Source organism: Ambystoma mexicanum, chromosome 6q (assembly GCF_040938575.1).
Source record: "Ambystoma mexicanum isolate Mex_15411 chromosome 6q, UKY_AmexF1_1, whole genome shotgun sequence".
Lineage (NCBI taxonomy): Eukaryota > Metazoa > Chordata > Amphibia > Caudata > Ambystomatidae > Ambystoma > Ambystoma mexicanum.
Genome location: NC_090937.1, coordinates 696,866,510 through 696,894,015, shown reverse-complemented (window position 1 = coordinate 696,894,015; position 27,506 = coordinate 696,866,510). Strand labels below are relative to the sequence as shown.

General features: G+C 49.1%; 1 protein-coding gene across 2 annotated transcripts in view; it reads right to left on the bottom strand.

Annotated features, from left to right (window-relative positions):
- USP38 (ubiquitin specific peptidase 38) overlaps positions 1–27,506 on the bottom strand; it is an 839,905-nt gene that overhangs the window by 725,203 nt on the left and 87,196 nt on the right. For both annotated transcript variants that reach the window (XM_069631202.1, XM_069631201.1), the window contains exon 2: positions 8,416–8,551. In XM_069631202.1, coding sequence (XP_069487303.1) covers positions 8,416–8,551 — 136 coding nt within the window. The remainder of the gene's footprint in view (positions 1–8,415; positions 8,552–27,506) is intronic.

The following is a 27,506-nucleotide window of genomic DNA, read 5'->3' as shown; positions in this document are numbered from 1 at the left end:
TATACAGTTGATAATCCACTTCGAGATCGTGCCTTTAGAGACGCGATCCCCCTCTCTGCCTGTAGCTACGGAGACAAACAGTTGATCTGTTTTCCTTAGCGGTCTGGTTTTATTTACATAGTAGAGGACCGCCCTACGCACATCAAGGGTGTGTAGTTTCAACTCAGCTGAGCTTTGCGGGTTCTGGAAGAAAGCCGGAAGCTCGATGGACTGGTTTACATGGAATTTAGATATAAATTTAGGTGAGAACCTAGGGTGTGTGCGTAAAACCAGTTTGTCTTTGTGGATAGTAAAGAAAGGATCCTGCACTGACAGAGCCTGAATTTCACTGACCCTTCTTATAGAGGTAATGGCTACTAAGAAGGCCGTTTTATAAGTCAGGTGTTTGAGACTACTTTTATGCATGGGTTCGAAAGGGGGGCCCATGAGCTTAGCTAGCACCACATTGAGGTCCCATCCTGGCGGTGGGTTCGAAATAGGAGGGTGAAGTCTCTTTACTCCTTCCATGAAGGCTTTAACTACTGGTACTTTCCACCACGATACTCTGTTATGGGATGTGGTGTAAGCTGAGAGGGCTGCCAGGTGTACCTTCAGAGAGTTAAAAACCAAACCTGCGTCCAGCAGGTGGAGCATGTATATTACAACGTTAGAAGGAGTGCAATCAACCGGGTTGATTTGTTTATTCTGGCACCAAATAACGAATCTCTTCCACTTGTCAAAGTAACAGTGCCTTGTGTTTGGTTTCCTGGATTCTTTTAGGATGTCCATATACCTCTGTGGTAAATTGAGATGGCCAAACTCTATGACCTCAGGAGCCATGCTGCCAGGTTCATCGAGTTGGGTTTCTGGTGCACTGTTTGACCTTGTTGCTGGGACAGTAGGTTGTACCAGGCTGGGAGTTTGATGGGCTCGCACACCGCCATCCTGCGTAGGTGTGGAAACCATGGTTGTCTCGCCCACATGGGAGCAACTAGGATGAGCGTCATCGATTCCTTGTTCATCTTGTACACCACCTTCCTGATGAGAGGAGTTGGTGGAAAAGCGTACGCAAACATCCCTGACCAGTTCATCCACAGGGCGTTCCCTTGGGAGTCTGGCTGGGGGAACCTGGATGCAAATCCTGGGCATTGTTTGTTTTCGCTTGTGGCGAATAGGTCTATAGTGGGGAAACCCCACTGATAGAAGAGATCTTCTACGATATCTCTATGAAGGACCCATTCGTGTTCTTCTGGAAGGGAGTCTCTGCTTAGGGCATCCGCTAGGGAATTGAGCTCCCCTGGAACATGTTGTGATGACAGGAAGATGTTCTGTCTGAGTGCCCATATCCAGATTTTCTGGGCAAGCTTGGACAGATTTGGCGAACGAGTCCCTCCTTGTTTGTTCAGATAGAACATGGCTGTCGTGCTGTCCGTCCGGATCTGCACCGACAAGTTTAGCAGATGGGGCTCGAACGCCTGAAGCGCTCGGAATACTGCCAGAAGCTCTAGCAGGTTGATGTGGTTCTTGGCTACTGAGTGAGACCAGAGACCCTGAGCTGTGTGGTGGAGATGGTGAGCTCCCCACCCAGTTAGGCATGCATCTGTAGTCACCACTGCCTGTACTTCGGGATCGTAAAAGGGTTTTCCCCTTGCGAGATTCTCTCTTGTCCACCAGTGTAAGCTCTGTACGAGTGTTGGCGAAACGACCACTAGATCGTCCCACTGACCACTTGCCTGAGACCACTGTTTCGCCAACCATTCCTGCATGGGACGCATGCGCAGACGCGCGTGGGGGACCAGGTAAATGCATGACGCCATCATGCCCAGTAACCGCATTGCTTTGCGTACCGTTATTTGTTGACCTGACTGATAATGTGGAATTTGCAGTAGTATATTCCGAATTCTCTCTTCCGAAGGGAAGGTCAACCCTTTCTGAGTATCTAGGATTGCTCCTAGGAACTGTTTTGAGGTGCTTGGCACCAGACTTGACTTCTTCTCGTTGATAGAGAAGCCTAATTCGTGGAGGAGGTCGATGGTCCTCTGAATGTTTGACCTGCAAATCCCTGGGGTTTCCCCCGTTATGAGCCAGTCGTCCAGATAAGGGTACACTGGGATTGCCTCCCTGCGTAGGTGTGCAGCTGCCACCGCCAGTACCTTGGTGAATACCCTTGGTGCTGAAGCTATCCCAAAGGGCAGTACCTTGAATTGGTAGTGGCGACTGTCCACCTTGAAGCGCAAGTATTTTCTGTGCGCTGGGAGCATGGAAATATGAAAATAAGCATCTTTCATATCCAAGGTTGCCATGTAATCCCCCTTTTTTATGAGGGGGATTACCTCTTGTAGCGTGGTCATACGGAATTTTTGGGGCTTGACATACTTGTTGGCAGGCCGTAAGTCCAATACTGGGCGCATTGTCAAATCTTTCTTTGGCACAAGGAAGTAAGTTGAATAGATACCCTTGTTTACCTGGTGTCCTGGGACGAGTTCTATCGCGTCCTTTTCTAGCAGAATGGCGATCTCCTCGAGAAGGATCTTCTGATGTTCTAAGGAGTGTATTCTTTGTCGTGGAGGGTGGTTCCGGGGACGCTGCAGTAATTCTATACAATATCCTGTGGACACTGTTGACAGCACCCATCTGTCCGAGGTGATCCCTTCCCAAGCCTGGGTGAAGTTGGAAATGCGTCCCCCTACTGGGGTTGCGTGAGAAGGGACCCTGAACTGAGCGTCACTGCTTTGGTGGAGGCGTGCCACCTCCCTTGTTGGGGCTGCCTCTGCCTCTTCCACGACCTCTCTTGTTACCCCTGCCGTAACTTTGGGTAGACTGCTGGTTGTTGTTCCATTGTGTACCCTGTCCTTGGGCATAGTTGCCTCTTTGTGAATTTTGGCCGCGTGGGCGACGAAAATTACTATTCCCCCTCTGGTTAGGGGGTTTGTTGGTAAGCTGGCCAAGGGATTTGAGAGTCTCGTATTCGTCCTTGGCATTCTTAAGTGCGTCTTCGACCGCTTTCCCAAACAATAGATCGGGTTCCACCGGCTTGTCTATTAATGAAGCCTGGGTTTCTGTTTTGAACCCCGACTGCCGTAACCACGCATGTCTCTTGATAACCGTACCTTCTGCTATCAATCTTCCTGCGTTGTCCGCGGCGTCGAAAGTTGCTTTTAATATGCAACCAGACACGGCTCTCCCTTCTGCCGAGATCCGAGCCAACTGGCCCTTTAACGGTTCAGGAGCAGAGGCTATGAGCGCCGCGACCTCTTCCCATTGATGGCAGTTGTAACTTGCCAACAGGGTGGTGGAGTTTGCAATCCTTGCTTGGTAGGCGGACGTTGAGGCTACCTTCCTGCCAAACCCGTACAGTTTTTTGCTCTCCTTGTCGGGAGAAGCTTCTGACGACGATAAGGGTGTCCCAGCCCTCTTCCGAGTGTTGGTAACCACTAGGGAGTCTGGTTTAAGATGTCCTCTTATATAAAGAGGGTCAGACTGGGCTGCCCGAAAAAGTTTTTCGACTCTGGGGTTGACGGCTCTGGTGAGGTTAGGATTCACCAGGGATGGATCTATTCTACGTTGGATGGATTTAAGGATAGGGATGGTCTGAGCGACCGGCCTCCTCTCTCCCACCAACTCTTCTGCGAAGTCCCTTTCCTCCTGTACACCGTGGGTGTCGATGTGAAAATGTTCTGCTGCGCGAGCGAGAACTTCATTCAGGAGGGGCTGGTTATCAACTGGCGAGTCGGTAACTGGGGCTTCGCTCTCTACCGGGGAATCTACTCTGTAAATTTCCTGCTCATCTTCTACCTCCTCCAGGTCCTCATCATCCGCATAGTATTCAGTCCCGGTTTGTTCCTCCATAATTTCAAACTCCTGGTCCCCTTCAGGGAAAGGCTGTCCTTGGTATCTGGGGTGTGGAGTAGAGTATGGAGTAGAGTAAGGCTGCACCTCGCAGGGTTCAGGTCTTTCGAACCGGGCCTTTTTACTTAGGGGGATAGGATCAGAGGAGCCTGAGGGTGTGGCCCCTTGAGGGTCATACGAAAGGAAATGTTCTGGGTTTTTGTCATAAAAATCAGCCAAGGAAGACATCCTTGACATGACCCTGTCTATGTCTTCACTGGACCATTCTTTGGAACAGGGTATGACTTTAGTAGGCAACTTAGGGGACTTATCAAGGGTACCCTTGCTGGATGTTGATGTCCCAGTAGATTTGTGTTTGTCTGTCTGCTTAGGGTGGAAGGATGGTCTTACAGGAGTGGAAGGCTGTGCTTTCCGCTGTTTCCCCCCCTCCCCGTGCGTGGAAAAATGTTTTCCCTGCCCCTTGGAGGCCCCAGAGACTTTCGACGCCTGGCGTCGAGGGTCGGGAGAGGTATCTGTGTGTTTCGAGCGTGGGGCCTCGCTGGTGTTAACTGCGGCCTCGGTCTCCTGAGCGCAGCCTGGGGGTGGAAGTCGTCTTCGTCTTCCGACAATCGAACTTCCGTTAATCTAGGGAGCGAGGCACTCTTGGCAAGAGTGGATGATTGCCTTGCGTCATGAGGCGATCTCGATCGAGAGCGCCCAGAGGACACCGAGTCGGACCGTTCTATCTGTGCCTCTTTCCGAGAAGTCAACGTCGTCGAGGTTCGGTTGGACTTAGTGTGCTTAGTGTGTGTAGGGTGTGTAGCGCTTGCGTCGCCGGGGGTCTTCCCCATAGCCGCCCTGCCGGACAACCTTCCGAGGTCGGGGACCTGCGCTCGGCAGTCTTTCGACGCCGTAATGCCCTCGCCGTCCGAAAGTACGGCGTTGCTGCCATCGCTGAAGGCGCCCTCCGCTGCCATGGCCGCCTGCCTGGCGTGGTGGGCCCAACGCTTTGTCGAACGGTCCTTAAGTGTCTTAGGCTTAAACCTACTACACGCTCTGCAGTTCGCTTCGGGGTGGTCCCTCGGCAAGCAGAGATTGCACGTGGCGTGCCTGTCGACCCAAGGGTATTTGCGGTTGCACTTGGGGCAGAATTGGAAAGGGGTACCCTCCATACGCACCTTGAGGCAGCGGGCTGGTAAGTGTAGGAAATATATAAGGTGTACCTATATACCAAGAGTGAAGAGTATGTACCACCCCCCACTCTCCCTACTTGCAGGGCCGAGGCCAGGCCCGGGCCGAGGCCAGCGGCCTTCCGAGGCCCAGATCCGTCGTGCAGCAGCCGACGGTCGATGTCTTCTCCAGCCGTCGTCGAGTGTCGAGGGTCGACGTTGGGGTGGGGAAGGATGTCAATAAATAATTTTAAACTTCAATAATTAGCAAAAGTATGGCTAAGGCCAGGGGACTCCGCAAGATGCTTCCGACCAGTATGGCGGAAAAAAACAATCTGAGGATCCTAGACGCGTGAGGGATCTTGGGTACAGTGGACGTCACACTAGGGATAGTATTACTGGCACGCCTGTGTCGACGCCCATTTTCGAGTTTCGAAAAACAAACTGTAATACTCCGCAGCTTCCACTAGATGTCGGCCTATGCACAGCATGTGATCTAAGCAGATTCCACAAGCCTCAGAAATTACATTACAGTCAGTCAAAAGTTATAGAAAACTAACTCCAATCACACACTATGGAGAGACATAAAAAGGTCAACCACAAAAAGAGAAAAAAAGACTTGGTGAGGGGAAATTAATCCCCTTCACCTAGGGACAAGTGAAACTAACTACCAAGTCCAAGCAAAAAGTTCTGGGGTTGACACAGGTCAGGAAGGTTTATCATAAATATGAAAATCGTACCCAACACCATATATTGGAAAAAAATACTGCATTTGGTTAACTAGGTGTTAAAGTTTGTCAGAGCAACAATGAAAAATAGGTAGCAATTTTCTTTTTAAAGGAAAAAAGAAATTGGTGCCTCTTCCTTTTACATTCAGTTTGCACAACCTGAAACTTCAATACGAGTTGCATCAGTTCTATTTCATCATCCCTCTCATTGAAAGCCACACCAAAAAATTGCTGTTTTTTTTTTAACGCTGAATTTGTGCAGCCTTCAAAAAGGTGGGATTATGACCATGTTGGGCGGTAAGGGTTCACCCTCCCACCCAAACACACTTACTGCGTCACTGCCCCACAACCCCACCTTCTTCCGCACTGTCAGGATTTCCTTTCTAAAAGGGGGTTGTTGTCCCCAAACACCAGTGCGCTCCCCTCCCTACCAGAAACTTGCACGCCCCAACCCTCCCTCTCACATACACACACAAACATACGCATGTGCATCAGAGTACGTACGCACATTTAAACTTCCCTCTTCCAGGCCTCGCACAACGGCCCCCACGCACATTTGTGCGTTTTGGGCGGGGTTAGGCGGGCACTGGTGTTTGGTTATTTATGCCTGCGATTAATAGATCGCATGAAGAAGGCAATACCAATGAACCAATGGAAAGCACTGTTTAAACAAAATAAAATCCTTTTTTACCTAGGTATTACCCAAGACAAAGAAGCTACATTTATTTGAATGAAGGCATACCAAACGTTTCTGACTCCAGAGTGTTGATGCACCCCAACACTAAATCTTGGAACCATCTCCAAATCAGCTAACCAAGCATGTCTGTTGAGGCTGTCCCAAAATGTAACGGTAGCTGTTAGTCAAATCATACTGCTACTTCTGAAGCAAACAATTTTTGGTTACCAACTCCCGAGGACCTGCGCTAACTTGTGGCCGCACCAGTAAATGTGTCTTATTTCAAAAAGGAGGAGTTAGTTCACGTACAGCAAAGGGGTGGGTGAAAAGAGGAAATGGGCTTCACAGCTATAATACTCATATGAAATACATTACTCACCATAATCATATTTCTGGTGCTTGAATCTGCTTAGATTCCCATGCTGTGCATATAATCCGACATCTAGTGGTAATCGCAGAGTATTGCATCTTGTTTTTGAAGATCAAAAAAGGGACGTCGACCTGGGTGTGTCTAACACTATCCCCATCATGACGTGTAGTATACCCATGATCCCGCACGCGGCTAGGTCCCCCAGATTGTTTTTTCCACCATATTGGTCGGTAGCTTTCATGCAGAGATCGTGTTAAAATGTATTGCTGTTTTCTTCGCATCTTAGATGCATTCTTTCAATGATTTCATCGACAACCGTTTCCTGTTTGCTGTCCTGCAAATCTCGATGGAATTCTCGACAGTTGGAGACAGCCTTCACCCTTTACAGTAGGGAGAGTGGGGAATCTAGACATTTCTCTTTAGATAATGCCTTTTCTTTCCAATCCTCTTCTTTCCCTGGTCTGGCTTCTCTTTTTCCACTTAATGATGGAGAACCCCATTTAAATGTTGCACTACCTGGAATAGGAAGTTTCCATGGAGGGACAATGCTAAGGAGTGTAATAACTGCTTACCTCGTGACCACGAAGAGCAGAGTTGCAAGGCCTGCCGATTCTTTAAGCCTAAAACGCTTAAATGAAGGCGCACAAAGCAGTGGGAGGCCTACGCCATGCAGGCCGAGTCCCATTCTCCCGCTGGCGCGGTCGCCTCAGACGAGGATCCCTCCAGGAGCCACGGCTCAATTGGGAGGCCGAAGATATCATTGACTGGTGGGCCAACTCCCAAATGCCTGTCCCCAGCCCCACTAGGCATGCTGAATGCACCGCTACTGGGAGACCACCCACAGATGACAGGGGTGCACATTCTCACCACAAACCCTCAGCCTCCTTTGACGATACGGTGAAAGGGGCCTACGGCACCCACAGGCCCATTGAAAGTTTTGGCGGCCCTGGTGAACATGATGGTTCTCAGCCCGCTGCGCATCCGCCGCCACGTGTGTCACATGGTACCAAGTCTTCCATTTTCTGGGATGCCTCCCCTAAAGTTTAGGCGCCCGTTTCTGACACGTCTTGCGCTGAAAGCCAAATTACTTGAATGGTTCTTTGAAAGTAGTAATAGACTGAAAATTTCCGTTTTTACCATTAACAGTATGTTGTTATCCCTTTACCATAATGTGCAAATCTTCAAAAAGTGATATTTGGCAAAATAGCATGGGATATAATTGCCAATAATTGCTATTTTGAAGCGTGTTCCGAACTTCCTTGATCATCCACAAAGAGTGAAAAAAAATTGTACAAATGTGGTTTGCACAAGCCTTGCAACATTACTCACAAATACCACTGAGCTGCAGAACCAGTGCATGTGGTCGAATACACAAACCCACTCAAATTGAATTGTTGCAATATAGAAGGCAATTAGACAGCTTAACCTTTTGCCATAGAGCAATTGCAAAAGAGTTAAAAAGCACTTCCTAAACAGCTGATACTTTTACAGATACATATTGGTTAAATGTGGGGTTTATAAAAATGCCCACATTGAACTCCACAAAAAGATCACCTGGAAATGTGGCAGTTTCCCAGAAATTATAGATTATAGTCCTGTTATATGGAGCTTTCCCTCAGTCTATCTGCACTACTTTCCTTTCTGCCCATCCTGAGAAATAAATACCTGCACAGAGCTCGAGTCATACTCGCATCTTTCACATTCGGATCTGTGGTCAGGCTCCTGATAAGAACGGTTATCATCTGTAAGGGAATATGTTGCACAAGGCTTGCCAGGGCCACGGATGGTTCAAATGAAGGATCTGAAAAAGTTGAACACAAGGGGATATATAAGAGATATGCATATTAATATTCTACACACACAACAAATCATAAACTACACTTAAAAAACAAGCTTACTGAAAAATATGCCAGGGAGATTTGCTTATAGCATTTAATGTGGCAAACGTAGCAGTTCGGATCCCTTAGGCAAGCAGATGAGCAATAGAAACCATTTAATAATACTGGGTGCAGAACTAGTTTGTTATTTTGATAGAGTGCAGAGAGCAGACCTTCCTTTTTTTTTGGTAGGCGAAGCAAAGAGATAAAACCCACATTAAACTGGCAACAAATATTGTTCAATTCCTGTCCTCTCCCCCCTTTTGTATCTGTGCAGAGCAATGTTTCCATCCTTGCCTCTAAATGAGCATATGCTGGCCAGTGTTCCTTTCCCACTTCAGATGCTGACCTTAAGGAGAAAAGAGAAAATCAGCACAAAAACGAAGTAACAATTGGCGAGGAAAAGAGCCACTGGAAAGCACCGAAAGAGTTACCTGCAGGAACGAAGCTCCAGCACTGCAGAACCCCAATCACAGTGGTTGGGGAGAGACGCTGAACGGAGCCACGCAGCAGCACAAAGAACGGAACCGGCAAAACCTGCCGGTAGCTCCGAAATGAAGGACAATCCAATAGACCACCATAGACTTGAAAGGGAAAGCGTTCCCCAGACTAACCCAAAGAGTCCCCGCCCATGGGGTCTAGGAAAAAAACTTCAACATTGTTTACCCAGCACCGCCAGATCTCCTGGGCGGCAAGCCCACACAGAAATAGTGGGCAGTCCTAATACCTGCTTTTTAGCGTTTATTCACTCATACACGCTCGGCGAAGGGGGTTGGGGGGTGTGGGGGGCTGGCTTGGAACAATTAGCCAACCCTCACAGGGGAGGGGTATATAAGCAGGGGAAAGGACAGTGTGGGTGTATCGGGTGAGGCCAGGGAAGTAGGTTGACACAACCAAGAAACCAGCAGGAGGAAGGAAAAGCAGCAGAATGTGGAAAAGAGATTTGGAGAGGTGAGGCATTGGCTTCGGAGCAATAGTGGTTTGTACGGTTTGAGTGTTGTCATTTGCGAGACGTGTGTAGAGGACAGAGTAAGGTGTTAGGAGGGTGACCGTGGTAGTGTGGGAGGAAATGGAGTAGGGCTCGGAGGAAAACGAGGAGTAGGGGAATGAAGAATAGAGTGAGGGGGACTAGGGAGAGGAGGAGGGGGAGGAGGAGTATGGCAACAGGAGGGTACTAGGGTGGAAGAAGAGGAGGGTTTCAGTATTGTGGGAGGGTTGGAAGGAAGATGAGGAGGTTGGGAGGAGAGTGAACATCAATGGGTGGAGGCAGGAGAGGAGAGATGAGGAGTGACGCATTGGAGGGACATGAAGTTGGTGGGGAGGAGACAGCGGAAGAGTAGCATGCAGAGCAGAAGGGCAAGGTAAAGGCTGGCATGACTAAACCAACCACAACCCTTTTGTTCCCATTAGGGCACTAACCTGCAATGAGAGCAGGGAAAGTTATTAATTCCCTAAGGAAGTTAGTGAGACTGGTTTTGGGGAGAATGCCATCAGTTTGAGCCAGTTATTAGCCAGTAGGAGGCAATCAATTAATAGTACTAATCAGGGTTATGGATGCCTGGGAGTTTGAGTTGGAAGGCGGGACGGCAAGGGCCAACATCTGTTTCAGTAGGCAACATGGGAGGGCATATGGAGGAAGGGCTTGCGGGGGACTATGGATTAGGAGTGCACGGTTAGACATTGGCCCTCATTACGACCCTGGCGGAAATCGAAAAACGATGGCGGAAATGCAATACCGCCATCGAATACCGCTCGGTGCGATTATGACCCGTCACCGTAAAGTACGATGCCATCAGCGACACCGTAGTGAACGCCAACGCAAACTGCACCAAGTACGCGCACGCGCGCTATGCCAAACCGTAATTACCACCATGGCGCAACGGTACGCGAATGCTGACCCTAGCGGACATTTACCTAACGCCATCAAGCATGGCGGAAAGTACCATTCCGCCATGGTGAGAATTACGGCATCGTGAACCAACCGTAAATGGCCCTACTGAGTGCCTGTACACCACTCCCTGCCCACATTGCACAACACCTCGTAGGTGCAATGAAGTTACACAATGCAACCAGTGAAATGTACAAGTCACCCATGCATGCCAACGAACAAATGAATGTAGGGGCTCCAAGTGCCTTGTGAGTGGCCATCCATATTTGGCATGGCACCATTGCCGTACTGATGCAGCACAGGCACGTGAAGGTTCAAGTACAGCAATATGAACTGAAACATGAGACAAAACAACAACAGGCCCCCATCGCTTGACACCAGTGTAAGGCAACATTCAAAGCAGTATCCTGAGGGAGACTGCACCAGCCCTGTACCCTTGCCAGTAAACAAACCATAAGCATGTACCACACAAGTTGGCAGAGTGACTGAGCAGCCAGGCTCATCTCAAGAGGGGCCAATGGGAGCTGCAGGGCACAGATGACACGAATACAGAAGCTATTCCAATGGACATGACCTCAGTCTCCCTCCAAGAAACGCACGCAAACACAGGCACCTGTGACCAGCCATTTTCTGATAATCACATCATTCCACCAATCCACCTGGCTGACCGGCATCTGTTACACAAAAGCTAATCCCCCGCCCCTGAGCATGACATCATTAAAACAGTCATAATGGCAGGCCCCATCCCTGACCTTACTGGGCTTCGTAGGCAAACGCGGCCAGTACAGTACCACGCAACTATACTCAGAAGCCGGAACCCAATGCAGATCTCCTCACAATACACCGCTCCACAAATAGGAATATGCTACATTACTTGCAAAGAATAACGCTACACGGTTGAAATCATAATCAAATTTTAATGCACATCAAATTCACCAAGCCCATAAAGCTATTAGGTCATAAACTCCAAAATATTTTTCATTACTGTGGGCTGCATCCGCAATAAATGACCAGCTTCTTCTTGTGTGACGCCCTGTTCCTTCATGGTACACAGGGGCTACATTCACGTTCAAAAAGGCAACATGGAAGCGCCGAGAACCGCAGGGCCGTCCCATTAGGTAGGCACTAGTCCAGCTGAAAGGCTGATATGTAGCTCCTAGCCACTAGTACTGCGTAAGGGCATGTGGCCCATTGGCGATCGTCCCATAAGATCGTAATGGTGCTCCACTGATTAACTCGAAGCAGCAGGTGTCGGGAGTAAAAGCCATCTGCAGGAGTGGCATACAGATGGCAGCGGCAAAAGGGGAGGAGATACCTGTCACCCAAATGAAATGAAAAAGAATAGCATGGGCATCAGAACTTCATTTGTATTACTCACTTCAATGATCACACTAAATCCACAGCCATATGCATGCTAGCCCACTCAAAAGGATTATTTCCACCCAAAAATCACTTGCGAATCATAACTATATAAATCGAGGTGAAAACACTATTACAAACGAGTGTTTGTGTGCATGCGTCTGTTAAGACAGAATCCATTTGATGGGATTCGTAACGTGCATAGACACAAGTGTTTGAAGGCGCGTCGAGACAGGGAGGGTTCAACAAGGGCAGATAGACGATGGTCCCACTATGGCAGCTCTGCATCACATAGCGCAGGGGAAGGGGATAGATCCCGAAAAGCCATGTACATGGCAAACTCTCAATTAAATCATCTGTCCATGCATCCATACATCATTCCCTCATCCCGGTATGAAAACGCCTGATTATTTACTCACATCACATTTGAAACTTCCATTGAGTCTGTGCGTAATGCAGTCTGCAAAATCCACTGTGCTCCAGCCCGGAATTCTAGTGTTGTGAAGTAACATGTATTTGGGAACGTCCTGCCTTATCGTCCACTACGCTATTGCGCATCCCATACTATTCATATCAATCATTGCATTCTCGCCATGGCCCCTGTCCCAAGGACATTAAACAATAGAACGTTATATTTGCAGTCAGACCTGTGGGCGTCTCCTCGCCGCTAGCTGAAAACCGAAAGCGCTGTCCTTCGAATTCCTCATTTGCAACATCACGTCGATAAGGCATCTGTGACCGCTTGAAATCACAAATTCATCCATGTAGTGCGGCAGTGTGTGAAAATGGCAACTGGCTTCACTCACAAATGGGACGCCCCGCCCGTCGGTGAACCTCGGTACAGTGCTGCATGAGGGTCCAGCGTTAATCGAGTACTACATTCCACTGACCCTTCACAAATTTGTTCGCGACTGCAAAGATAGTATGTGAAACAATGGGACCATAGCAGAATGAACATATAAACCAATATTTCACTGCCATCGGGATTAAATACATGATTATAATAGCAAGATGCCATGCGTCACATTGCAGCGTTGTGTGCGGGACGTGCTCGCCCAAAGGGGATTGCAGCTGGCACAGGTGGAATGAATCACCACAGGTGGAGGCTATACAGCCTGAAAACACATAAATTGCACACCCAACCCCCTCCCACAACCACACCCACTACAAAATGCTACCGGCAGGACTAGCGATGTTGGCCCTGGGGGACCTGATAGCACTGCAAGTACTACAACTTCAAGAAGAAGACGAACACCAACTACTACAACAACCGGCCGCACAGAGGAGACGCAGGAGGAGGAGGGCAAGGCAGGGCCAGCAAGGCCCACCAGCACAGCCACTACCACCACGCAGGCAGCCTGCAATCCCACGCCTCCGAGCTCATCCGTTCAACCTCACTGCTGAGCAGATCCACACCCTCTACCGTTTGGACCGGGACACCATAACCGCCATTGTGGACATGACACACGCTGACCTTGTCAGCATGATAGATAGCCCAACCGCCATCCCACCCCTACTGAAGGTGGTGTCTGTACTCCACTTCCTGGCCACAGGCACCTACCAGCACACAGTCGGACAGTTGCATGGCATTTCACAGCCACTGTTGTCACGGACACTATCGCAAGTGCTCGATGCCCTCCTGAAGCACGCAGACGACTACATCTCTTTACCACGCTCGGAGCAGGAGATTACAAACACAAAAGTTGGATTCCATGCACTGGCCGGCATACCGGGTTGCATTGGTGCCATCGACTGCACCCATGTGGAATTGGTTGTCCCACATGCCATGGAGGCCCAGTACCGCAACCGGAAACAATATCATTCTCTTAATGTACAGATGGTGTGTGACTCCAACAGGATCTTTACACATTGTTGTGCCCGATTTCCTGGATCAACCCATGATTCTATGGTCTTGAGGAACTCTACAATACCACGCTACATGGAGCGACACGCAGGGAACAGATCCTGGCTACTCGGTGAGTCTCATTTCATGCATGATAATGTGGGGTATGTGATGCAGCAATGACCTGGCAGGAAGGGGGGGGGATGCGTACGTAGCAATGTCATTCCACAAACATCCTTTATTGTCCACATACAGGTGATGCCGGGTATCCACTGAAGAGATGGCTCCTTACACCACTCCGGAACCCACAGAACCAGCATGAGGAGGACTACAACCATGCCCACTCACGTACCCGTGTAGTCATTGAACAGGCATTCGGCCTACTGAAGGGTCGTTTCCGCTGCCTCAGCAGGTCTGGCAGGGCACTCCTGTACCGCCATGAGAAGGTTGCAAAGATGGTCATGGCATGTGTCATGCTACACAACATGTGCGTACGTAGAAATGTGCCCATGCCCCCTGACGCAGAACTGCAAGCACCTGAAGATGGTCATGATGAGGGTGGGGATGTGGCAGCACCTCAAGGAGTCCGCGAGGCACAGGAGGCCCGTGAAATTCGTCAGAATATCATAGATTCATGCTTCTAGCACTCACGCCTGGTGGCTGATACATGGACACGGGACTTGTGGCACTGTGTGTGTCTGGAACATGCACAATGTGGACTGTACGCCAATAATGGCCTCGTACACAAAGATCAATGTCCACACATCTCATTGGGTGATTATGTAATGTTTATAGCATATGTGAAATTATGTTACACACCCCATCGACCCGCCACCCAAGAAAGCCCAACACCCCCCCTCCACCCTCCTACCTCCCCCCCGAACACCAGTGTCCAAAGATGCTCATTGTCAGTGGGCAGACGCTATTGCAAGCCCCCTCTCCGGGTATCAGGGGCACCCCTGCCTGTGGAGCGCAGGTTCCTCCCAGATCTACGTTGGGGGCTGCCCTGGACGGAACTTGCAACGGATGATGTCTCTGCCTGCTCACGTCCATGCATGTCCCTAAGGGTTTGTGAGAGCTCAGTGAGCACACGGCGCACAGCGGCAAGTTCACCACATACGTCTTTGGACGTCGCATGCAGTTCCCCCCTCAGGCTCTCGGTGCTTCTCTCCATTTGTACCCTTAGTGCCTCTGTACTTCTCTCCATTTGTACCCTTAGTGTCTCTGTACTTCTCTCCATTTGTGCCCTAAGTGTCTCAGTAGATGTTTCTATGACTGCCTTAGAACCCCCACATTCATCAGCATGCTCCTTGAGGAGCGTGGCCAGTTGCTGCTGTTGCACGATCACCTGGTCGAGGGACTGTTGCCTCTGCTGGGCCATGGCCATTTGCGGTGGTGTCACAGAGGGGCTGATCACCTCATGTTGCCTTGCCACAGGGCTTGTGGGGGATGGCCAGTCGTCGTCTTGTGGGTGCCCCTGCGTGGTATCCTCATGGTGTACGGGATGAAACAAACAGGGGGATTGAGACAGGTCATGGATGGGTCCTACATCGACAGCACCGTTTTCTGTGTCGGAGCATGCTGCCATTAATGCAGTGTCACCTATGGTGCTGCTGTTACCAGAAGCAGTGCCTTCTGTGGCATCCATTGGGGGGACCTGTGGTGCTGCTGTTGTGGGCATGCTGGCTGCTGGGGTGCCTGTTGAAGTCCCCTCCTGTGTGCTGCCACTTGATTTGTGCTGCTGCCGTGTCTTGATCCGTGCAGCTGAGGTGGAGGGTCTTTGGCCGTTGGTCTTGGCCCTCTTTGCAGGTGTGCTGGTAGGGGTGTCCTGGAGCTCGTCGTTAGAATCGGACCCTGTGGTGGAGTAAAGGAGGGCGAGCGTTATTTATGGGTCTGTGGAAATTGGAATAGCAATGTATCACATGCATTGGGGTGGTACCTGAGGGTGATTTGGGTCAGGGCCTTGGAGGTGGTTTCATTTTTGTGTGGATTGAGGATGCAGTTGTTTTGCAGCCTGCAGTTAGGGTGTGCATGCTGCACGTGTAGAGGGTGTTTTTAGGATTTTTAATTATTTATGTATTTAATGTGAGTTTTAAAGTGCGCTATCAGGCCAATGTATGTGGACGTTCTCCTGGACATGTGTTTCTGTTGCACTATGTGGACACATGGTACTTCACATGATTGGACATTGTGGATTTAGCATTGTTTTATTTGTCCCACCTACCTGATTCTTCGGATGTCTGCACTCCTTTCTCCATCCCTCCGACTCCCTCTATACTCTCCATTCCAATGGTGGAGGCACAGATTTCTTCCCAGGGGGTCAACTTGATGGGTGATTCCGATCCTCCCCCGGTAGCTGTGGCAATGTTACGGTTGGCAGATAGTATGCTCCGTACGCGTATCCGCAAGTCGTCCCATCGCTTTCTGCATTGCTGTGGGTTGCGGGGTGCGGTCCCCACCGCACTTACCCGCTGTGCCACCAGGGCCCATATGGCCTTCTTGTTCGCAAGTGCCGTCCTGGTCATTTGCGTCGAGAAGACGACGGCAGCATTCTCCTGGAGGGTCTCTGTGAGCACGGTGAGTTCCTCATGGGAGAAGTGGACCTGCCGCTTGCGGTCGCACGCTTTTTTAGCAACCTTTCCCATTTTGATTGTTTTAACTAGGGTGGCTAACGGGTTGGGATGTGTCTCAGGGTCGGATTTTTGATGGTTGTGTTGGGATTCTGATTTTATAGGTGTACGGCGTGCTGTTTCCCGTTCCGGCCCCATGTTTTTACTTCCGTTTCCGTATATTTACGGTCACCGTATTTTGCGATTACCGCTCATTACGGTGACCGCTATGATGGGTGGCGGAATTGCACCTAGGGCGCCGTACGACGGCGGTGAGGGGCGTTTTGGGGACATTTCCGCCATCGTGGACTTTGCACTTCCGCCATGGCGTAATGCTCGTGCCCGATGGGTCGGAATTAGCCGCACTTTCCTCCATCGTGCAATGGCGGAAACGCTATTTACGCTATGGCGGTCAGGTCAGTTACTTTCCGCCAGGGTCGTAATGAGGGCCATTGAGATTCAATGAGCAGGAGCTAAAACCAGCTCCTGGGTGTCAGGTATCACCCAGTAGGCAGGAACTACTGCAGCAGTACCAAGATCTACCAGAGATGCTCCTTTTAAATGTGTCCATTTTGTATGAACCATTGTGTTTAAATGTGTTTTAGATGTGTTCTAATGGACCTTGATTAACATTCTCAAATACTCAAATGTCACATTTACATGTTTGGAAAGCACCAGTTGGACCTAGGAGCCAAAAGGAGCTCCTGGTGGCTGTTGGTTTTAAGTTAGCCAGTGTTAGGGAGAATTCTCTGTTTAGGCTGAATGTCCTAACCTAGTGAGTCCCCCAGCAGCTTTGCTGGATTTTTGGGGTTTATTTTTTTCTCCTGCCAAAGAGTGAGACTCTTTTACCCTCACTCTTGGGCATGATTTGAGTGTTTTTCTTTGACTCTAGATGTGTTTAATGGGCTATGGGGTCTCTTACTCCATAGGGCTTCATGTGTTTTTGTGATGTGTGTTACACAGCACCCTTAGTGCAGTAACACAGGGGTGTCATAGTGACCCCCCAGTATAGACTCCATACCCAGGGACTGACTACTGTCTCCCAGGGCATGCATGTAAAGTCACCATTGACTTTACTAGTCTTGATTTCTGAACAGAACCAGTACAAACCATCATATTGTGGATGTACTGGCTGGGGCAATTCGATTGCCCCGGGGTTTGTTAGTCGAGGGGGCACGTCTCCGTCCCCCCTGATCGAGTTTTGACTGGTGGCAGTGGATACTACTTTTTATATTCAACCGCGAATATTTCTCTATGAAATTTTCCCATTGTTCGAGGCTACTATCTTTATTTAATTACGATAGCCTCGAACATACTGCCGGTTTATTTAATTATTATTAATTCTCCGGTTGGTATTTTTTGCCAGAACTCGGTTCTAAAATGGCGTTTGTGTTCTCTTCTGTGACTCAAACCCAAGTCGAGCCCTTTGTTCCACTTTTTGGCGGGCTTCTCCACAGAAGTCTGGGGTACTTAGGAGGGGTGGAGGGGGATTTAGGCACCCTGGACTGAGTTGCCTAGGCAACTCAAGTCGCACCCTGATTGGCCCAAGTGGTGAGCCGGCCGGCTCACCACTTAGCATGTTTGAGTGACAGCTAGGCTGAGTGAATGGGGGGTTTTCTGCATAAAAGCAGGGCTTTGGGGACTGGAACTTCAGAAGTTGCCACAGGACCTAAGAATCCGACGAGGGAGAAGCTGAGCCGACCTGCCACGACGACACCACCAGTGGAGCCCTGCTGGACCATCTCACCACTTTTCCCAACGACAGAGGAGATCTCCCGCCGGAGAGTCTTCTTCCTTTGACTGGTGGGGATAACCAGTTTCACCGTCTTTTCGCCTTCCCGACGCATCTCGTGGCCGCCTTGCCTGTGCCAAGCACCCCGGCAACCGGAATACCATGTTTTACCACGACCGCGAAATAAAGGGTAATACCTTTAACCGGAAAACTCTGCGGCTGGTTTCTTCCCTGGCAGTGCAACGACCTTCATCTTTCCTCCAAGTCGAGATCTTCTCTTCCCCTGGACGGCGACGAGACTTGCACCCGCTGCCAGGAACAACTGCCACCGCTGGAGGATCCTTCCCACTTAAGGTACCGTGTCCCGCCTGGCTTCCCTTGCCACCGACTGTACGGGGTAGATTTAGCCCCCGGCTTTCAAACCTGGTTTAGCCTGGGACACCCTGGCTAAACTTTTCTGAGCCTCTCTAAACTCGTTTCGAACTCTCTGCAAGACTTTCTAAGCCTAGTGCAACTGTGTGATCCTGGGCGCATTTGTGCTCTGCTCTCTCTAAGAGTGGGCCCAGCCTATGGACTTTGGCTCACAAGTGACTTTTGCTCTTCTGCCTTGCTAAAAGTGTTCCTAAATCTTAGAGTGGTGTATCTTTCCATATACTGTCTTTTTCCCTCCCTTCTTCATAAACTTATTGGAGTGCCATCTATAGTTAAGCACTCACCTCTGTATGGAAATAAGTGGTGTTAACTAAGACTTATCTTATAAGGAATAAGGGTTGTACATATTATAATAGTAACTGTGTTTAGAGTGTTTTACAATAAGAGTGCTGGAGTGTTTCAAACAGTGTGTTTTTAAATAAATAATTATATACTTTGATACCAAAGCTCTGGTCAGTGTTTGCTTGTGCTATTGTGTCTGAGTGCCTATTGTGTATACTTTGCATACTGCCTAACTCTTCTTGAGGGAAGTCTGACTGCTCAGCCACAGCTACCAGGTAAATCTGGGTGGTACAGACTGCTACCAAGTGGGTTTACTGCTAACACATGTAGTCCTAAATCTTTTGCAGTGTTCCCAAGGGGAACTGCACAGGTTTCTGCCTAACAGTCAGGCTCTACTTTTCTAGAAGCAGGAGCTAAATAGCTCCCAGCTCCCCTCAATTTCAAGCCCTGCGAGTGCAGTAGTTGCTACAATGAGTAACTATCTTACTCCTATGACCCTTAACCCCATTCTTTTAACTTTTTGTAGATTACAAAACAAGTAAAACCTATAGAAGGAGGACGACATTCACTGATCTAACCAAAGAGGTTCTGTAGTACTGCCTGGCCAGAGTGTCAGGCAGAAAGGCTTGTGGCCAGACAATACTCAGCAGAAGACGAGGCTTATATTTCAGCCACGGTAATCACAACCCAGAGAAAATCCCACGAGACAATGTCCAACCAGTCTAAAAGGAACCGATAAGGGATAAGGAGAGAGGTGAAGGGGGGCCTTTTCGCCATGCTCCCGAGACAGGAACCAGAAATGGGGGGAGGAGATGAGCAACTGAGGGCGATTATTAGAACCTATTGGGAGTCGGTGGGACTGATAACGCTGGGTGATATATGGCAGGAGGGGACTATCAGTGAGTTTGAAGGACTTGGAGAGGAGGTGGGATTACATGGGGGCCAATATGTTACGTACCATAGGTTGGTGCGGAAGATTAGGATAATGTGGCCTGAGAAGGTGCTGGCAGAGGAACCGGACGCCGTAGTGGGGATGATATATGATACAACTGAGGGGGGACATGAGATCTCTAGATTGTATGAGATGGTAATGACTAAGGTTGGGAAAGAATTGACACATTTGAGATTAGACTGGGAAACAAAAGTGGGAGCCCAAATGGAGGATGGGATGTGGGAGCGGGCTTTGGGATACCATAAGAAAGTATCTAGGAATGCTAGATTGCAGCAGATACAGCTGTACGTAACGCATAGGGCGTATATGACCCCGTTGAGGATATCTAAATTCCGAAATGCCGGGAGACAGGCATGCCCTAAGTGCGATGAGAAGAATGCTGATATGACACATATGTTTTGGGCGTGCCCAGTGATCGAGTGTTTCTGGAGAGAAGTCGCACAAAAGCTAGTAGTGAAAGGGGTCACGCTTGCCGTTGACACGGCCTGGGCCTGCCTGTTGGGAGGGTTTCCTAGACCACGAAAGCTGAAGCATGTGGGGAAATTGAAAGACTTGGCGTATGTGCTTGCAAAACGCAGGATAGCCATGGGTTGGAAAAAGTGTCATAAACCACAGGTGGAGGTATGGTGGAAAGAATTACAGAAATGGGCGGAGGCTGAAACGGTGGTGTGGCAAGAGGCAAGTTGCATGTCTTGGGAGGAAGAAGTGGGTTCCCTGATGGCATGGAAAACATTAATATCTGGCTTATTCGGGACAATGACAGACTGAGAGGAATCTGAGGAAAATGACGCCCAGCTATGTGCGGCAGATACTGGATGTGAAGGACAAACAGGCTTGTGAAGGGGGGTGGGAACTGGGGTGCAGTGAACAAAGACCAATTGATGTTAATGTAATGATTGTGGATTGCACTGCGTGTTTTGTTTGTATTGTTGGTTGTGTTGAAAAACTACTAAAAAAAAATAACAAAAAAAAAAGAACCAGAAATGGGTCAGCCATCAGCAAAAGTATTTTCCTGCATGATATCATGGCCAGTTATTTCGTTAACGTCATATGGCTTAGAGGAAAATGGAACGTATTAAGGAAAAGTATCCAGTGAGGCATGTGGACCAAACAAGGAGACAAACCACTGGCACTTTTAGTTCAGACTGATCACAAAAACATCCAAGAGGGGGGCCCAACACAAGAGCTAGCCTGGTTCAAGGGCTTTTATTGAATGGTTTCTCAGGGCTCTGGGGCCATCCCTCTTGCTTCTAGGTTTCTCCCTACTGTCTAGGTTCTAACTTTGCTATATTGGACAACCTAAAGCCAGATGCCTTACCCACCTTAACACACTCAGGGACTTCCTAGAGTAACCATACACTATATCCATGTTGTTAGTTAAACAGGTTTATAGGGTGTGCCTTTTAGACCCGCTGTCCAATTTGGTCATCTTTCTATCATGCCAACGTACTCCTCTCCCTCTCAGTCTGATGGTCCCCTCCGACTACTTGCCTACTTCTAACTCCACCCACCTTCATTTTTCCTACTCTGCCCCGCTCACTTGTACACCCCTCCCCCTCACTACTACTCCCTCCCCCTAACATTACTACTCCCACACCATTATTCATCCCAACCCACCGTATTCCGTAGTTACACTTTCATTCTCACAACCACTGCACATTCACTCCCACCTGCTCTACAATTCGCCTCCATGCTTTTGTCCACTGTCCTTCCTCCTGCCCGTCTTTTGGTCTGCAACCTCCTGCTCCTTTGGCCTCACCCAAACAACCCACAACTTCCTGTTTCCTGGGGTCTATTAACACCCCCTCCCCATCACTTCCTCTTGTTGGTCATCTGGCCCTGGCCAATCTGCCCCATCTACCCCACATGGGAGATGTTACATAAAAAAAGTTTGTTCATATAGCGAGTTAAGCCATACCCCTTTTCTGCATGCATGGCTGTGGCAGAACAATTGCGCTGTTGTGTTTTATATAGTGTTCAAATTTGTGCTAGATTAGCCTGGCATAGCACCCCCCCCATCCTCCAAGATATGTCCAGTCTTTGGGGTTGTTGGTTTTATTCCCTGGTGGTTTAGGGGATTTTGAGCTTTCCTATTGCAGCTCGCTTTGGTGCTGGGGAGCGTTGCCCGGCATGTTGGGAAGCCACATATGCTCTCTGGTGCAGATTTCCCTCTTCGGTTTTGTCGGCACTCTACAGTACAATAAACGGCGTGGAGCAGTGCTGGGTTACACTTGTGTTGGTATCTCACACCAGCTACCATGTTGGTTTCAAGAATGGAATCGGGCAAGCATTAATGGCAGCAGGAATGGGGTGATGCAGACGAGTACTGCCCGAGTAGAAGCAGACACTTGGGGAGGGGACAGGCGTTTGGGCCCTCAACTTTCACTGCCCATCATCCCCAGTGGGGTAGGACTGGCTCTGGATTCCGCCCTGGTAGGCATTCCTCCCTCGCCTCTTGACCAAATCAGATTACTGACCTTGTCCCAATCACCAGAGGATGGAGTTACATCTAGTGGATGGAGGACTCCAACCTGCCGAATTAATCTGCCTCTGGATTCCACTGCCCTGGAAGATTAAGGGCATGGATGTAAATGTCTTGACCCATCACCAACTCTCACCGATCAACTGTCAGAAGGGTATGTTTCGGAGACATGGTAGCCCAGTGCTTATTCACACACAAACATGGTTGCATTGTTGTCAGTCTGCACTTGCGCCAGTCATTGATGCCTGGCATGAAAGACTCAAAAGAATTATTGACATTCGCCTGCAATTCCACAATGATGCAGTGCAGACTTACCTGCTGGGTCGAAATATTGTGAATCAGAAAATCCCAGAAAGCTTCCCCCAGCCCAGAATAGACCAGTACAATGTGAAGTGGATGCCCTTAACAAGGTTGTGGCTTCAGAAGTGGAACTCAAGATCACAGCCACAGCACCTGGATTGCCACAGTCCAAACCAAGGTCAAATGCAGATGCATCCTAATTTTCAATATGGAGCACAGTATTGAAAGAATAAAGGAGCAAATGAGTCAGAGAATCCGCAGAAATCTCCAAGCCATAGTTAACTGGTGAATCAGAAAGTACTCACCATGTTTTCAACTGTCTCTCGAGAGGGAAACCCGTTGGCCACTCTTGTCCCAATGAATTTCCGGCTCTGGAAAGCAGTCAAAGATTCCCAAAGTTCAGCTAGAGACCATCTGGAAAGGGATGTTCAGTAATCAGTGAAGAGGGCTGGGTGTCTCCTGGAGATTGGAGGCTAGAACCAGTGATCTAGGCAGCTGTTACGCTCACCTGGTATCCATGGGGGCGCCACACGGTACTGGATGGGAGGCCGTGCGCTGTCCTGTACCCCTCGCTGCTTGTTTGTATGACGGTCGTTGGGTAGAGCCTAGGACAGGGGAACGGAGGCTTTAGATACTGGGCCTGTGATGGGCGGCTCCCACCTCCCACTGATCGAGTCCCTTCCCTTGGAGGTTATGTCTCACCTTGGTTTTTTGTGCGTTGAGCTCTCCGTCCTGCGTCTCTGTGCAGGGGTGTGTGTTAGCTGTGGGCGTTCGGAGGGCCTCATCGATTCACTGGTCCAGTGCCCTTGTTTTGGGTCCAGACAGGCTGTGACACCGACTTCGCTTATTGTGTTCTGGTGAGTCTTTCAGTCTCTGTTCTCTCGCCTTTTCTTTGTTCCTTTTCTCTATTATGCTTTTTAATGTCTCTTTCTGTAAACAGGGATTGTATCGGTTGCAAAGCTGCAGCGCCGGATGGAGAAGACTGAGGTAATTAGTTGAGCGTGGAGCGCGGCGCTGCTCAGTTAGAGTTAGTTGCTAACCTGTATTCCTTTCTCTTCCTCATGCAGGTTGCTGCACGATGATGATCCGGAGTGATGTTTAATCGACGAGCTGCTATTCAGGGGAGTGTTTATTGATGTTATGCTTGTTTCTTCTTTGCAGGTTACAATGCAATCCGACATGGAAGAGCGTAGCGCTATGCCAGGACCCGCTGCTTGCCAGGTATGGGTTATTGCTAATGCTGTCCTTTTCTTTACCTCTACAGGTTGCAGTGCAATCCAGAGATGGGCATGACCACCGAGCGCGGTTGGATGTAGGAGCTGCTACTCAAAGGTAAATGTTCCTTGTTAACACTGTTCTTGTTCTTTCTGGTAGCCGGTGGAATGCAGGTCAATGGCTTAAGGTTCAAGCCGCCGGGAGAAGCAGATGAGCTGGAGCTGGACACGGTGAGCGTTATGCTGCAGGAGTGCAGAATAACAAAGCATTAATACCAGTTCGGGCGTGGCTTATATAGCCAGCCAACCTGAAGATCCGGCCACACCCAAAACACTATTCTGCACAGCTCGGTTCATGGAACTGAGCTGTGTAATGGACCTCCATGTTGAATTAAGGCCCAAAGTGGGTACTTGCCTTATTCTGGATAATGAGCCTGGCGCCAAAGGCACCAGTACTGACTCCATGTCTTCTGCTGATGGGCTTTTAAAGACCCTTGGAGCCACTGTGGGGGGCTGTAGCCCCACTGCTGTCACTGGGCTGTTGCATCTGAGGGGGTCAGGGATATGGGTCATGACAGCAGGGGTGTATATGAACTCCCTCAACCTGAGAAAGACTGCGTTTCTTTCTCAGGTTGAGGGATTCAGGGGCAATACTAATACCTAATCAATTTAAACTGCCTGTTGCCCAGTGAGACGCAAAGAAATAATGTGGTTCTAGGTGCTGTGAGGAACTCATGTAGACCAAAAGTAAGACAGACACAAGTGATCACAGTTCAAGGGTGTTTATTGAAAAAAGAAAGTGTTATGCATATTGGAAAAATGCCTAATTTAACCTAAATCTAAGATGGGGACAGATGTCAACCATCAAATGAAAATAAGGCAGACCTAGTGATGTCAAGTCAAACAAAAAGGCCTACACTAAGAAAACCTATTGCCAATTCCTTACGCTAAATACAAAGGGTGTTGGGTTAAGTTTTAAGAAAGAAAGAAGTGTTTTCAAATTATAAGTCAGAATGCGGTGGCGTGGGTCTCCCTTTCCCACGTTTTGAGCTCGGGGTAGGGATGGAGCTTGGAGCACAGTATGGTCTCAGACTTCACCAGCACGAGACGACAGTGCCAATGGTAGTCTTCAAGACGTCGATGCCTAAGTCTCGTTTCCTCAGAAAGTCTCTTGCCTGTGTGCCTGAAGTGTTCAAACAAATAAAACAAAAGTTCCTTTAACAAATGAAAGTTAGTTTTTCAAAACTCAGTATGGGTGATGGCTTCACCTCTGTGTCCCCCTCTTCTGGGCTGACCCTTTTGATATTTTAATTTACAATTTCCTATAGGGTGACCGCTTCACCCCTGGGTCCCCCTCTTCTGGGGCTGACCATTGCTCAATAGTATGGATGATAGCTTAACTCCTTGGATCTCCTCATTCGGACTCTGATCTTTCTTGACTGCCAGCCCTTGGGTGACTGCTTCAGTCCTGGCTCTCCCTCGTTTGGGCTCAGCCCCTTCTCCGTTACTTAATGTCTTTTTCTTGGAGTCACATTTGCACTGTTTCTTGGGATCTTTAGACTTTGTCCCTCTCCTTGTGGCATCCCTTCTCTGGGTTCACCATTTTCTTTTTGGTGCTTTCAAATTGGTTCAAACGTTCACGGGATTCACGTCCCTTTCCTTCATTCACCAGGTGAGACTCACTTCCCTTATTTCTAGCCAACTTGCGGAACATAGTCCTTCGATTGTACGGGGCTTTTGCTCGACCCTCTCACTTGGTGCCGCTTTTTCCATCTGCAGCTGGTCTCCCCTTCACACTTAACAGCTCATTCAAAGTTTATTACATCTGCTTCAAAAGTTGCCCCTTTACGATTCTCACTCAACACAACCTAGCTTTTATCGGTTCTTCCCTCGATTCACTGATTGTGCTTAACCGCAGGGCTTTTGGCTTCTTTGGTTTCAAGGACAGTACCATAGGAGTGGGAGCTTCCCTCGCTCTGCCTTATCAACATAGGCCAGCCCTGCGTATCGTTGACGTTGGCAGCATGACACTGGGGCTATTATGCGCGGGTCTGGGCGAAAAGGGCAAGGTCTCTTCTCTCCTCACCACACTCTCGCTTCCTGCCGTCTTTCTCCTTCGCCTGAACTGCCGTCTTGGTTTAGCAGTCTCCTCGTGATGCCTGCTATGCTTGCCTTTCCCGCCATGTTCTTACTGTGTTCTGTGGTTCTACCTTTTATCCCTGTGGGTAAAGGAAAGGGCCATCAGGTGTGTGGCTCATGTTAATTGCCCGACTTCACCTGACCCTCAGGTTGGGATCTGTCAGGTACGCAAGTTTAACATTACCAGTCTGACTGGAGTGTAAAACAGCATTTGTGTAACAAAAAGGGGGGTTTGGAGTATCGGAGTATCTTACGGTACGGGATAGAGAAGGTTTGTGCAATGAACGAGTATGACCGGGATGTATAACGGAACATAGGGGATGGTAAGAACAGTAATGACAGAGGGGCGGGGTTGGTAGAGTTTGCAGGGTAAGGAACAAGTTACTTACCTGTAACTGTTGTTCTCCAGCATGGGTCTTGAATGGATTTACATGCTCATGAATATTCCCGGTCATTAGGCTGGGAATCCTCGGAAAAAAAAAAAAAAATCTGTTTCATTTTCACTTCTGAACTGTCTTTCTCCTAACAACCAATCACTGGTCTCTGGGTCATACTGCCTCCAGTCAATGAATGCCCTCTATCTAAGCCCCTCCTTTGGCAGCCATCATCAGATTTGGTAGCATGTAAAGTGGCAGTAGGACCAAGAGAAGAGCCGCAGAGGGGTAGGCAGGAAGGGTTCGCATGTGAATCCATGCCAGACCCATGCCAGAGAACAACAGTTACAGGTAAGTAACTTGTTCCTTCTCCAGCATGGGGTCTGGCATGGATTCACATGCTCATTAATAACGAATACATAGCAGTACACACATGCACAACCACGGGAGGTGGCAAGGCTCAACAATAAACATTTCAACATCTGAACATTAAGCATCTCTTACCTCCTCACCAGGCTCACCTTCAAGCGAACAGGTTGCGCAGCACTGCTTGGCCGACTATGGACTCCTTCCTGGAATCCCGGTCCACGCAGTAGAATCTCGTGAAGGTGTGCGTCGACCTCCACGTAGCAGATGTCCAGCAGGGGCACACCAGACAGGAACACCGTAGTTGCAGCGATCGCTCTGGTTGAATGGGCTCTCAGATGGCCAGGCAACGGTCGGTTTGCCAACCGGTGACAATGGGTGATGCAGCTGGAGAACCACCTGGAAATGGAAGCCTTTGATAGGGCCTTCCCTTGGTTCACGGGGCCAAAGTTCACAAACAGTTGTGACGTCTTCCGAAAACACTTTGTGCAGTCCACGTAGAGCTTCAGCGCTCTAGCCACATCCAGCGAGTGCAAAGTCCACTCAGCCGACGACTAAGGCGTCGGGAAGAACACGGGTACACCAAGGGCTTGGTGAGATAAAAGTCAGACGGCACCTAGGGCATGAAGGAGGGGTGCATCCGTAGCACCACCCTCGACTTGTGGAATGTCAAATGACATGCATTACTTACCGTAAAAGTATTTCCGATGGTTGTATCTGCTTAGATTCACATGCTGTGCATATGGTCCGGCATCCAGTGGTAATCACAGAGTATTGCATCTTGTCTTTCGAGAATCGAAAGGGGACGTCGACATGGGCGTGCCTGTAACACTATCCCTATGTGACGTGTAGTGTACCCAAGATCCCTTACGAGTCGAAGTCCTCCCGATTGTATTTTATCTGCCGA